Genomic DNA, 13921 nt, shown 5'->3' with positions numbered 1-13921 from the left:
TTCTGTACGAGGCTCCGCCCACAGGCCTACGTCACCCACGCTCCCACACGACAATCCTCCATAAATATACAAAAACATGACACAAAACAACACACTACAGCTTCACAAACCTGGTGTGATGTGCTGTGTTCTTCTCTCAAACTGAAAACACTCTGTTCCACCTTGTGATGTCATCATGTGGTGATACAGGAAGTGCTCCACTGTGTTTTTAAACTCCACACACCTTCATTTATAGAATCATTTGGATCATTTCAGCTCATTACACAATCAGTGGTTCTGGCTCATTCTAGCTCTGGCTCTCTGCTCTGGCTCTCTGCTCTGGCTCTCTGCTCTGGCTCTCTGCGTGTGACTCTCTGCTGTGGCTCTCTGGCTCTCTGCTGTGGCTCTCTGGCTCTCTGCTGTGGCTCTCTGGCTCTCTGCTGTGGCTCTCTGGCTCTCTGCTGTGGCTCTCTGGCTCTCTGCTGTGGCTCTCTGGCTCTCTGGCTCCTCTTGTCGTTCCTTGTGACTTTTCTGAACGCTCCATGTTTCCATCCCACACTCGTCATTAACGCCATCGCCAAGGTATCTGTGAGGTCACATGACCAGATCACATGACCAGAGAGAGGGAGGAGGGGGAGGAGAGAAAGAGAGAAGAGAGAGAGAGAAGAGAGGAGGAGGAGCAGAGAGAGGAAAGGAGAAGAGAGGAGAGAGAGGAAACAGCAAACACCAAGAAAGAGGTTTGGGTTTTTTCTTTCTGTTTACGACTTTTTACATTTTATTTACAGAATAAACTAGAACTAAACCAGGACTAAACTAGAACTAAACCAGGACTAAACTAGAACTAAACCAGGACTAAACTAGAACTAAACCAGGACTAAACCAGGACTAAACCAGGACTAAACCAGGACTAAACCAGAACTAAACCAGGACTATTTTGTAAAAACACATATTATTTATTTTTTCTTGAATAAATTAAATTCATGTTGAACCTGATCATTTCATTTTACATTTTCTTTTCCGTGTTAAATATGTTCAGTCTGTGGATTGTGTCGATGTCGTCTGAACACGGCTCTCAAAAGTATCAAAAATATAACACAATCGATACTAAAACCAGTATCGAAACCATATTACTACATTTGACACAAGTATCGATACTGAAAAAGTCCCATTGACATAAACGAGTCTGTCCTGAATCTGTTTATACTGAAGTGTCACACGGACCAGAGTGAACCTACTGGACACTCAGGGAACTACACACGTATAAGGAATCGGTATCGAGTATCGAGTCTATTCCCTAGTATCAAAATTGTGTTTCGATACTGCACATATTAACTGTTTTTACATTTTTACCACGATAACCTCTGACTTCAGCCCTGAGGTTTAAAGAGGCAGGAGTCGGGACCTCCCTGGACCCCCCTGGACCCCCCCAGACTCCCCCCTGGACCCCCCTGGACCCCCCTGGACCCCCCCCCTGGACCCCCCTGGACCCCCCCCCCCCCCTGGACCCCGCCCCCTCCATCTCTCTCTGTGATGTAACCGAGCGCATTCACACCTGACTTATTGTCGTTCAAACGGGGGTCTGCGGGGCCCCGGGGACACAAAATGGCCCCTGCGGCTCGACTCCCGCTGTATTTGCACACGGCTCCATTGTGATGCGACGCCGCCGTAACGGAATTAGCAAACGAATGTGAAGCAGCTTTAAGGAAACGGCAGGAAATGGGAGTTTGAGCGGAGAAGAATCTGCGACAGTTTAATTAAAAAGTCACTTCCTCGGTTAAAAACAGAAACACTAACAATGAAATATCGACATTTTAAACCGTTTTAGTTTAATTAAAGGTGAACTGCACATATTTACTCACAGCGCCATGTTTTTGTCGAGCTGTTTGCATAAATCCAGCGCATCAGACCAGAAGAAGAAGAAGAAATGTGACTGAAAAACTCTTTGTGATGAAAGTGTTGATTTGAAAACAGCACCACAGCTGGACAAGTGAGGAATTACACCGTCCAGTTTAAAGTAAAATTACACCTTAAAAAAACAACAAAAAACAACATCAATAATAAGTGTTTTTAGATTAGTTTTAAAAAGTGCGGTGTCTGTGTGGCTCTCAGCAGGACAGAAGGCTCCGCCCCCCATCGTACGGAGCCTCGTGGGGGGAGGGGCCTGAAGGAGCCAGTGCAGTGATTTGAGAAAACGAGTGATATGTTCAAATTTTGTGACTTTCGTTAAGATTCTGACGGCGCTGTTTTGAATCGATTGTAGTTTTTTTGAATGTCCATTGCAGTAATAATAATAACACTGTTGTTGTGTCCTTGTGCAAGACACTTCACCCCCCTCGCCCCCAGTGTGTGTGTGTGCACTGGTGTGTGAGTGTGTGTGTGGATGAGGGAGTGGTAGCAAAAGTGCACAGACAAGAAAACGATAAAACAAACGCACTAGAGTTTATACTGAGCGATGCTAACGATGCTAACGATGCTAACGATGCTAACGCTGTGAGTTTGCTGTTTTATTTCACACGTTTATCGTTTGATCGTCCAAACCCTGGACCACGTGGAGATCAGCAACTCCAGGACTGAAATGATCCAAATGATTCTATAAATGAAGGTGTGTGGAGTTTAAAAACACAGCGGAGCACTTCCTGTATCACCACACGATGACATCACAAGGTGGAACAGAGTGTTTTCAGTTTGAGAGAAGAACTCAGCCTAAATCTGCAGAGTTTGTGTGGGGTTTTTTTTGTTTTTTTTTATTAATTTCAAATATAAATAACGGAAATACTGATGTATAAACGGATAAACACTCAGCCAAACAGGAAGTAAACAACAAAAATGTAAACCAAAATTTTGACTGAAAAAATGTAGAAAGAATTTGAGATGTGACGAAAAGTAAAGAATCACAAGAATGACACCTGTGGATGTGCTCACACCTCTGCTCTTTTAGTCCTGGTTTAGTCCTGGTTTAGTCCTGGTTTAGTCCTGGTTTAGTCCTGGTTCAGTCCTGGTTCAGTCCTGGTTTAGTCCTGGTTCAGTCCTGGTTTAGTCCTGGTTCAGTCCTGGTTCAGTCCTGGTTTAGTCCTGGTTTAGTCCTTGTTTAGTCCTGGTTTAGTCCTGGTTTAGTCCTGGTTCAGTCCTGGTTCAGTCCTGGTTTAGTCCTGGTTCAGTCCTGGTTCAGTCCTGGTTTAGTCCTGGTTTAGTCCTGGTTTAGTCCTGGTTCAGTCCTGTTTTATATAAATGTTAAATTTAATGCACTTTATGTTTTGTCTCTTAAATTTCTCTGGTTTATAAAAATAATAAATAATAAAACTCTAAACTCGAGTCGTTCACATTTGACGTCTTTTACTCTGACGATGTGACACTTTTAAACTTTCTCTCCACGTGTAAAAATGTTTTATATCTGAGTCTTTTTAAATGTTCTGATTCTTCACAGAGACACAAACACAAAGTCGATGTACCATTTTATTGACTTATATAGAAATACTTAAAAAAACATGAATTAGCACCATTACTTAAGTCTTACTTTTATCATGTAGAACTTTAAATGTCAGAAAAATAAAACTCTTGATACATTTTCAAATCTTGTCTCAGCAAATATAATCTTAGTATCGACCGTGAGGTTAAAGGCCCTTTATCATAAAATAAAATAGACTTTATCTTAAACTTTGCTCATTAAAGTACATTTACGCTCAAGTAACGTCACCTACATATACATAAACAAGTGGTAAACAAAAGTAGTAAAATAGAATTACTAAAACTATAGTGGTGCAACAGAAGCCTGTAATCCCACTCATCTAATTCATACAAATTTTAGAAAGCATAAACGCTTCTTTGAGTTCAACTTTACTAAGTTTTATACATTTCCATGTTTGTAATAATATAGAATAAAATATGCTTTATATTACTGATATAGAAAATATGCTGGGTGAAGCAGAGTCAAAAGACATTTTTTGCTAAACCTATAAAAAGTCCTGTCAAACACAAGGTGAGGGCCGCCGCCGCCGCCGCCGCCGCCGCCGCCGCGCTCAAATAATACAGTGATTACCATAAGGCCATTCTACGAAACAAGTTCAACCCAGCTACAAAAAGTTCACTGAACTTAAAATAAAATATCTGTAAACATCTTTGAATAAGAAATATAAACTTTCAAGTAAAAAAAAACAATAAAATACTTCTGTATGAATGTCATTCTGTACATTTACGGAGGATTGTGGCGCTCCCTCGTGTGGCGCTCCCTCGCGTGGCGCTCCCTCGCGTGGCGCTCCCTCGCGTGGCGCTCCCTCGCGTGGCGCTCCCTCGCGTGGCGCTCCCTCGCTCCCTCGCGTGGTCACAGCTGCAGTATCGCCCTCGTCCTGCAGGAGTCCCGCGCCCTCCTCCGCACTTTAAACCTCGCTTTGACCACGAGACTGACGCCGCCTGTCACGATAATCACCACATCCACGTATCGTTCTGTAAATGGAACCTGGAACGAGGCGATTTGTCTTGTTTTTGTCGTAAAACGATCGGATTTGAGCCGCGGCGGGAGATCGCGTCCCTTTTATGGCTAATTAATGGCACATCCTGCTGTTTATTTGTCCTTTTAACGGCTCAGTGGGATTATCCTGCATCGTTTAAACCATAACTCGTGTCAATATTATCGTTTACCGCGGTGTTTCTCTGCGTCGACGTTGAACCGCGCCTCCAAAACGCGCCGTCGTGACAGGTCTGCGAGAAACACGTGCGTTTAAATGTTTGTTTTTTTTCCACCGGGACCAGGCAGGAAAGATCGGAGCGATAGTGGATTTTGAAAAAGCGCCCAAAGACTCCCGACATATGCTTCTGTTTAGACTCGAATAAAAGGGCGTGGCCAAACATGCGGCAGAACGGAGCGAGGATCCGAGCGGTGATGGGAAGAAGGAGAAGGAGACGTTTTCATGAGTTGTTTGCAGTTTAAATTATATGTAACAGACGCAAACAGCTGCCAAAACCACACTCTCTGTGAGCGTGACGACATTATCACAGCCGTGCGGCGCGTTCACCCACACGCCGGGAAAGTAGGTCAGGATTTGAGCGGAGCCGCGCGTCTAAAAAGTCTCTGGGTTTGATCCCTCGTCCCACCGTGTCCTTAAAGATCCATAAATATAGAATACGATTTACTAGAACTATAGAGTTACTATGCTGTATATTCAAAACATGCACTTAGATGTCCAAAATACTCCCCAAGCTACAGTATTTTATCAACAACTACGACGACGACCCGCCAAGAGGCCCGTCCCCCCTGATACTGCAGCCTCGGACATACACGCACGACCACGCGGCGGCCCGGACACGCCCCCTCGCTCCACGCCGTTTTTACATTTATTTATCACACACACGCAAAACATCAACTATATGAAGGAACGGAAACGGAATTATGAAGCGAAGAACAACAACAGCTGAGTTCACCTTTTTTCTTTGCTACATAACTCCAGATTTGTTACGTCATATATCTGATGTCGTGTGTGTGGAAATGTGGTAAAAATGCAGATTAAACGAGAGGGCGTGGCCAAACCTGCGCCTGGCGGTGTGTGCGTTTATATAAATCTATGTACACTTTAAAGCAGGTTCAAAGAAGAACAAACAGAGTCATTGTTGCTATCGTCAGGGTCTCGCCGACGGAGACGCAGTCACAAAAACAAGTCCTTATGAAAATATCCGGATGGCCTGAGTGACGCCGCTGTGGCAGACGGGGCACCGGGGCTCGCTCCTCTCGCAGATCCGGTTGGCGCACTCCATACAGAAGAGGTTATGGCCGCACGGGACCAGAGCGGCGATGACCTCGCTCTCGAAGCACACGGAGCAGTCGCGGCTCCCCTTTCTGCTCGTGCCCGACGACGTGGAGGAGGACGAGGAGGAGGCGGAGGAGGAGGCCGACGAATCGCAGGGAATGCCGGGGAGGTGCGGTCCGGGCAGGGAGGCGATGGCGCCGGAGAAGGAGGAGGGGAAGCTGAGGGAGCCGCCGCCCGGATCGCTGCGCACTCTGCGGGCCAGCGTGTGCTCGCCGGCGCCCCCTGTATGGCTGTGGAGGGGAGGGGACAGTCTCGGTTGAGGGGTGGCGCCGGCGCTCACCCTCCTCCCGTTGTTATTGTTGTTATTGGCGGAGAATATGGCTGAGGTGGAGGTGGGGGAGCTCCCTCCGGTCGACGTGGGGGTCACGCCTCTCTCGTACTGGGACCACAACAGTCCCGGGGGGGCGGGGGTGGGGTCAAACGTAGGCGACGAGTCAAACGCCATGTTGGTAGAGTCTGGGGAGATGACGTCGCTGCCGTAAACAAACCCGTTGGCGTTGTTGATGTTGTTGTTGTTATTGTTCCCGTTGTTGTTGTTGTTAGCGGTGTAGCTTAGCGCCGGGCTGGGGGGGCTGTAGTCGGCCATACGAGAGCTGCTATTCCCAAAGTACGAGTCCGTGGAGGCGCTTCCCAGGGAGGAAGAGGAGTCGTTACGGTAGTTTGAGAAAGGTTTACGCGCTGAAGACGGCGTCATGGTCGTCGCGCCGGGTTTGGACCACAAGGAGGCGTGGTTGTGCAGATCGAATCCGACGTCTGTCCCGTTGGCGTGGAAATCGTTGTCGTCCTGCAGTTCGATAATACCGCCCGTTCTCATGGCGATGTGGGCTTCGATTTCTTCGCGGGCGCGGTCCACGTTCTCCGGCATGCCCGTGACCTCGAACACCGGCTCTTTGTCTCGACTGGGCGTCACTATGTACGTGTGCGTCTGCTGCTGGATGCGTTTGATCGTCGCGCCTTTCGGGCCGACCACCAGCCCCACGACGCGGTACGGCACCCGGACCTGGATGGTGGTTTGCCCCGGCAGGTTCGGGGGTCCCGGGATGGGCGTGCCGCTCCCGTTCACGCTGGTGTTTTTGTTCCTCGACGCTCGGATCATGGAGAAATGCTCCGCCGCCGATATGATCTCCCTCCGGGCCATGGCCACGTCCTCCCGCCGCCCGGTCACCACGAACACGGGCTCCTCCCCTCGGACCGGCGTCTTGATGTACGTGTTAGTTTTGGCGCGTAGAGCTTTGATCTTACAACCTGCGGGGAAAGAAACAGAACCGAGCGTAAGTGTCGGACGTCCCCGGGAAACGAGAACTGGAACTGGGTCAAACAGCGGCGAGTCCGGGCCAAACCCACGCGGCGTTTGAGTCGATACGGTTCCGCTAAACGCCATTTTTTTCATACCTTTCTAAACGAGGTCACCGTCCGCCCCGTTGCCCCCGTGTAAACCCGAGCCCGGGGTCATAAGGTACGCCGCAGTGTTTCTTATCCCTCATTCAAAGCAGCTGCTACGTGTTTTTTATTATGTCTCAAATGGACTCGAGCGAAAGGGGGATCCCACCCTTTTTTTTTTGTGTGGAGCAACTCAAACCACATGCGGCGCCAAGACCCGTAAAACAAAACACCTCCGAGCAGCACTGGACCCAAACAGGACTGGAATCACAAACGTATCTGCGTCGAACTCAAACTGATTACGAGTTTGAAACATAAACGTCCTTTTGTCAACGAAAACACGGCAGGAAACAGCTGAGTGGGACGGGGCGATGGAGTGATGTAATGCGTAGAAGTGAATGAACGCGCCTCATCCCCGCGCTCTCCCCTCTACAATGTGGGTTAAACAAGGATAGACGTTTATGCAGCTAAATAATCTCCACTCCTAATCTGAAACGCGCCTTTTATTTCCATCTGACCCAGTTTTGGCGTAAACAGATGCAGCCGTAGTGGAATTTATAATGAGGAAAGTGGTGATTTCGGGGGAAGGTTGAGACGTTGCAGAGGAAGACGCCGCGTTTTAAACCGACCGACAAAACAAACCTGCGGCTCCAAAGCTAGAATACGAGAGCCGGATCTTTAGAACGATTCCTTAACGTTGACGGTTAGATCTGGAGCTCAGTTTTTGTGCAATTTTATGTTGATTAAACCGACAAAGCAGATGACATTTGTGCACGAAAAACTCATAATGACAGTTTTTTAAAATTATCATTATTATTTATTTATTTTTATTCATGTATTTATTTATTTTTTATTAATTTATTTATTTTATTTATTATTGTATAGCTTCATAATTCCAAAGGGTAAACACTCCCCCACACTCCGAGTCTCGGTCATGTCTCTGTGGGATTAGCCTCTAGATAAACTGTTTTCTCACATTGTCTTCTGTCAAATACAAAGTAAAAGAACGAGTCTGTCAAACGGCTCTTTGAAGAGAACAGATCCCAAAGATTCAGATCGCACAGAGGAGCCTAAAGTCCCGTCCCTTCCCTGCAGCTCCTCACCCCTGGACGCGTGTGTCCCGCGCCTCGGGCCATGCACAGGATCGTGACTGTTGTCCCAATTCCTCCTCCTCCCTCCCTCCCTCCTTCCCTCCCTCCCTCCTTCCCTCCCTCCCTCGCGCACAAACCGCTTAACGTCATCACAGTAACGAAAACAAACGAGGGACCGCGCTGGAGATCCTCTGCGCCCAGGAGACACCACATCTGGGGTCAGCGCGCGAGCTCCCGTGAACTCCCTGCCCCCTGTGACCTACTTGTCCTCATGTGCCAGATAAAGCCCGAAACAACCCTCCTGGAGCTGCAGACACGCGCGCGCACTGGGCTAGAATCAACCCTCTGAACTCACCTCCTCCTGGTCCAGGGCATTGTGTCTGTGTCTGTTTCTCTCCAAAAACGCACCGCGCGTCACGAAAAAACAGCCCAGTTCTGAGTCTAAACCCGCACTGAGGCTGTCCTGGCCCCGCGCTGCGTCCTGCTGCTGCGTCCGCGTCTGTTTTACGTTATTATGAATGGACCAAAACACCAGTGGATCATGTTGTTCCCTCCTGCTACTGTCTGGCCCCCGTGCGCAGGACCACGCCGCGTGCGCTAAAACCTGCAGCGCCAAACAGCAAAAAAAACTCAAAAACTCAAACAAAAACAGGACTTCTGAGCGTCTTATTCCCGGGGAGACTCTCCACGCTGCCAGCTGCCGCCCACTTCTGCTTATTTATAGAGGTGGAACAATGTGTGATTACACGGCCAGACACTAGACTCACTCAAGTTTCAGATTTAAGGAGGCGCAAACATGAATCCACGCTGTTTTTTTAATTTTTTGCGCAGGAAAGACTGGACAATGTGTCGGTATTTTTACGCGCAGTTTCTCCCGTGCGTAATGCCACTGCACGACGTGCCAACGGAGAGCAGAGCGAGGCAGACCCGGGGCTACAGAGCTGCAAAAGGCGCATATGCAGCTTCGTCTTAACGTGTTTGCAGCTTTACGCGCGCCTCGGACACTCACATCACCCCCCCTCTCCCCCCTCTCCCCTCGCGCACCCGGCTCCACACTCACCTTGTCTGCCCACAATCTCAGCCACATGCTCCGAGCTCGGCACCGGGACGCACTCGGTCATGTTGACGCTCTTCTTGCGCGGCTCGTTGCTGTCGTACACCGCGTTGTCGTCGCTGTCCAAGCCCAGCAGGGAGAGCTGGTCCAAGGCGAGCTGCAGAGCCCTTTGGTCGTCGAGCGCGTCCCCCTGCTGCTGCTGCTGCTGCTGCTGCTGTTGCTGCTGCTGCTGCTGGTGGTGGTGGTGCTGGAGGTGGTGGTGGTGGTGGTGGTGGTGGACGCTGCCGCTGTCTGTTGCGAACAGCGAGCTGGGCATCTTCTCCCGTCGCGTCTCCTCTCGCGCGTGGGATTTGGGGTAAAACTAGGAGAGGAGGAGGAGAAGAGGAGAGAGGAGGGTAGGAGCAGGATGAGGGGAGAGGCGCCGGTTTGTGTAACGGCCAGTGCAAAGTAAGTCAGTGCTCGAGGGATGGAAACAAGGGGCGCGGGGAGTTACAACAAACATCCACTCCTGGAGGCTGTATCCCGCCGCAGCAGAGGCTCGGGGGAGGCGTCAAAGCGTGGAAAAAAAAAATCAAATATACAAAATAGAACAATCCACAGCTGCGCGTAAAGCTCGTGTGAGATATTCCTGACATAAAACAGCCCCTCCCCGGGTCTCTGCTTCTGCTGCTGTGGCTGCGGCTCTCTCGTCTTCCCTCGCTCCGCTGCTTCTTCTGTCTGGGTCTGAGTCCTCGAAAATCGGCTAGACACAGAAGATGCGCCGGGTGACGTGACTGGGCGGGGACGATGCGGCGCTGGGAGCTCGTTTGGCGGAGGCGCGCGCGGATTGGCCGCTCCGGAGCCTTAGGGGCGGGCGCGAGCGCAAAGACACGGCCCACTCTTTGTTCTCAGCCTTCCTCTTTGTCCCTCTCACCGATTTTTTGGTTGTTTTTGTCTGTTTGGTTCGTGTTTTTTTTCTCTTTTCTTTCGCTGAGTGTAAAGATGAGCCTTACCCGCGCGTAATTACGCACAAAGCGCTTGGGTCTTTACGCGCACAAAGCTTCTGTAAACGCAAAGATCCAAGTCCCTGCAGGTTATGAAGTGTTAGAATGTGTTTGTTTGGCCCGTGGCGCGTCTTTGTGCTGCTCTGTGACACTGAAACATGACAAACACGTGTTGCCTTTGACGGTTTGTGATTGTGAAGCTGTTGGTAAAGTCACTGGACGGTTGGGCATCCGGCAGACGGAGACTCCAGGCTCCAGGCGCATGGGCCACTGCAGGTCACCGGGTTTATCTGGGGAGACGGGAGCAGGGTGGGACAGTGCGGAGAGAGGATGCGCACTGAGGGACAGCATCTGTTTCTGCACAATTCTACCATTTATTTCAGTTTTTCTTGGGTCGTGAATCTAAAATATGTTTCCATCACGTGTTTACATAATAGTGTTATTAATAAGAAGAAGAAAAATGGGGTTTATTTATGAATTTTCGGGATGAATATTTAAAAAAACAACAACAAATTAAACAGGAGAGATGAAAACAGAGTCAGATGGACGAGAGAAAAGAGTTGAAACATTAAAATCTATTCTAAAAACATAAGATTTGAGATTATTTTTGAGCAGTAATCGTAGTAACCGGGTAATTTTCAATCAAAACACACGTACTCAGATTAATACAAAGAGCTTTAGAATAAAAAAGACATTAAAATCACAATAAAAACAGATAAAAACGTGAATAATCAGAGGAAGAAGAAGCAGAATCAAACCATTTCAGTCACATTCGCAGATAAACTCAAGCGTTTAGTCCTGGATTTAACATTTTTAAAGGAGAGGCCCATTATTTTTGTGTATTTTTAAGTAAACGCAGTTGAAATAATCCTAGATACTGTTTGTTTCTGTTCGCTCTTTAATGGAAAATGAATTCAAAATAAATAAAAATAGATTTGTTCATATCATAAAATAAAACACGTGAGTCGATCTGATCCTCACTTTGTTCCTTTTTGCTCGGTTCTTTGTGGCGTTTTTGAACAGGACTCTTCACATTCGCCGCGTGTGTGTGTCTGTGTGTGTGTGTGTGTCTGTGTGTCTGTGTGTGTGTCTGTGTGTGTCTGTGTGTCTGTGTGTGTGTATTGTATCACACCTATACTCCCCCATAATGCTTTGTGCTCGCTGTGGAGGAATGACATCATCTCTTCCAGCTCCTGAGTGAAGCGGGTGACCTCATTGCCGCTGGAGGCTTCAGTCGGGCTCTGCTCCATCGTCTCTCACCTCCTCCTCGTCCTCCTGCACCTCCTCCTCCTCCTCCAGAGCAGATACGGAGTTAATTCTATAATCTAAAATGTATGAGGTGATGTTCATCTCTGAAACGCGGGAAGCCGAGTGACCAAACATGAGGTCACTGTGAGGCCGGACGCTCCCTCCTCTCAGATCAGGCCCGTCCTCTTCAGGCCATGGAGGTCAGAGGGGGGGGGGGGGGTGACCTCAGCGCCTAAACGAGGCGCGAGCATCGATCTGTCACTAAAAACACACGGAAGGAGAATAAATGTAAAGCCCAACACACGATTAATGCCCTTCACATGATGCAACGCGATGCAACGCTGGAGGAGAGGAGGAGGTGGGGGAGGAGAGGAGAAGGATGAGGAGGAGGAGAGGGGGAGGTGAGCGCAGGGTCCAAGTAAACAACATGGGTTTGATGGAACAGCAGGATCGTGTTTGGTTTTAGAACGGCAGAATATACTGGAAATGACAGATAAAAATGTACATGTTTATTTTATTTTATTTTATTTATTTTATTTTCATTGTATTTTTATTTATTTTATTTTATTTTTGTTTTACTTTATTTTATTTTATTTTTAATTTTTTATTTTATTTTTATTTATTTTATTTTATTTTTGTAATGATTAATACAATAAATGCAGCCAAATGGAGAATAAATTAACCCAAAATAATTAAATTCTTCTGAGGTTTAATCCATGTTAGAATGTTGTTAGTGCATCAAACACAGACCTGGAGTTGTGTTTTGTTTCATTCACATGTTTGAGTCACTTTATTATTCGTCTGCAACATCTACAAAGCTCAAAACGCTCTGTTCCACCTTGTGATGTCATCAAGTGGTAGTTTTCACGTTAACTCCTCCTTTTACCTTTAGTTCAGTCGAGATAAGAGACAACTCCAGAAATGATTCAAATGATTCTATAAATGAAGGTGTGTGGAGTTTAAAAACACAGTGGAGCACTTCCTGTATCACCACACGATGACATCACAAGGTGGAACAGAGTGTTTTCAGCCTGAGAGAAGAAAAACTCAGACTAAATCTGCAGGTTTGTTTGTTTTTGTATTAATTTTAAATATGAATAAGGGAAATATCGATGTATAAACTGATAAATACTCAGACAAACAGGAAGTAAACAACAAAACACATTTAAACCAAAATATTGACTGAAAAAATTTACAAGAATTTAGGATTAAACTCGTTTCAAACCCGGAGAAAATCACATCTTAGACCTGTCCTCCTTTGGACCTGGTTTGATCCAGATTTAGTCCCGGTTTAGTCCTGGTTTAGTCCTGGTTCAGTCCTGGTTTAGTCCTGGTTCAGTCCTGGTTTAGTCCTGGTTTAGTCCTAGTTTAGTCCTGGTTTAGTCCTGGTTTAGTCCTAGTTTAGTCCTGGTTTAGTCCTGGTTTAGTCCTGGTTCAGTCCTGGTTCAGTCCTGGTTTAGTCCTGGTTTAGTCCTGGTTCAGTCCTGGTTTAGTCCTGGTTCAGTCCTGGTTCAGTCCTGGTTTAGTCCTGGTTCAGTCCTGGTTCAGTCCTGGTTTAGTCCTGGTTTAGTCCTAGTTTAGTCCAGGTTCAGTCCTGGTTTAGTCCTGGTTCAGTCCTGGTTTAGTCCTGGTTCAGTCCTGGTTCAGTCCTGGTTTAGTCCTGGTTTAGTCCTGGTTTAGTCCTGGTTCAGTCCTGGTTCAGTCCTGGTTTAGTCCTGGTTCAGTCCTGGTTTAGTCCTGGTTTAGTCCTGGTTTAGTCCTGGTTCAGTCCTGGTTCAGTCCTGGTTTAGTCCTAGTTTAGTCCTGGTTTAGTCCTGGTTTAGTCCTGGTTCAGTCCTGGTTCAGTCCCGGTTTAGTCCCGGTTTAGTCCCGGTTCAGTCCTGGTTTAGTCCTGGTTCAGTCCTGGTTTAGTCCTGGTTTAGTCCTAGTTTAGTCCTGGTTTAGTCCTGGTTTAGTCCTAGTTTAGTCCTGGTTTAGTCCTGGTTTAGTCCTGGTTCAGTCCTGGTTCAGTCCTGGTTTAGTCCTGGTTTAGTCCTGGTTCAGTCCTGGTTTAGTCCTGGTTCAGTCCTGGTTCAGTCCTGGTTTAGTCCTGGTTCAGTCCTGGTTCAGTCCTGGTTTAGTCCTGGTTTAGTCCTAGTTTAGTCCAGGTTCAGTCCTGGTTTAGTCCTGGTTCAGTCCTGGTTTAGTCCTGGTTCAGTCCTGGTTCAGTCCTGGTTTAGTCCTGGTTTAGTCCTGGTTTAGTCCTGGTTCAGTCCTGGTTCAGTCCTGGTTTAGTCCTAGTTTAGTCCTGGTTTAGTCCTGGTTTAGTCCTGGTTCAGTCCTGGTTCAGTCCTGGTTTAGTCCTGGTTTAGTCCTGGTTCAGTCCTGGTTTAGTCCTGGTTCAGTCCT

At 47.6% G+C, this 13921-nt stretch overlaps 1 protein-coding gene across 1 annotated transcript; it reads right to left on the bottom strand.

The window, feature by feature from the left end:
• Nucleotides 1-3429: 3429 nt before the first annotated feature.
• On the bottom strand, nucleotides 3430-10038 carry mex3b (mex-3 RNA binding family member B). The gene is made up of 2 exons (XM_033990689.2): nucleotides 9309-10038; nucleotides 3430-7022 (listed from the first exon to the last, which is right to left on the bottom strand). The coding sequence occupies exons 1-2, from the start codon at nucleotides 9616-9618 to the stop codon at nucleotides 5632-5634; spliced, it is 1701 nt and encodes a 566-aa protein (XP_033846580.1). The 5' UTR covers nucleotides 9619-10038; the 3' UTR covers nucleotides 3430-5631.
• Between the last annotated feature and the right edge of the window lie 3883 nt (nucleotides 10039-13921).

This window comes from Periophthalmus magnuspinnatus, chromosome 3 (genome assembly GCF_009829125.3).
Source record: "Periophthalmus magnuspinnatus isolate fPerMag1 chromosome 3, fPerMag1.2.pri, whole genome shotgun sequence".
Taxonomy (NCBI): domain Eukaryota; kingdom Metazoa; phylum Chordata; class Actinopteri; order Gobiiformes; family Gobiidae; genus Periophthalmus; species Periophthalmus magnuspinnatus.
This window is presented reverse-complemented; position numbering and strand designations above follow the sequence as displayed.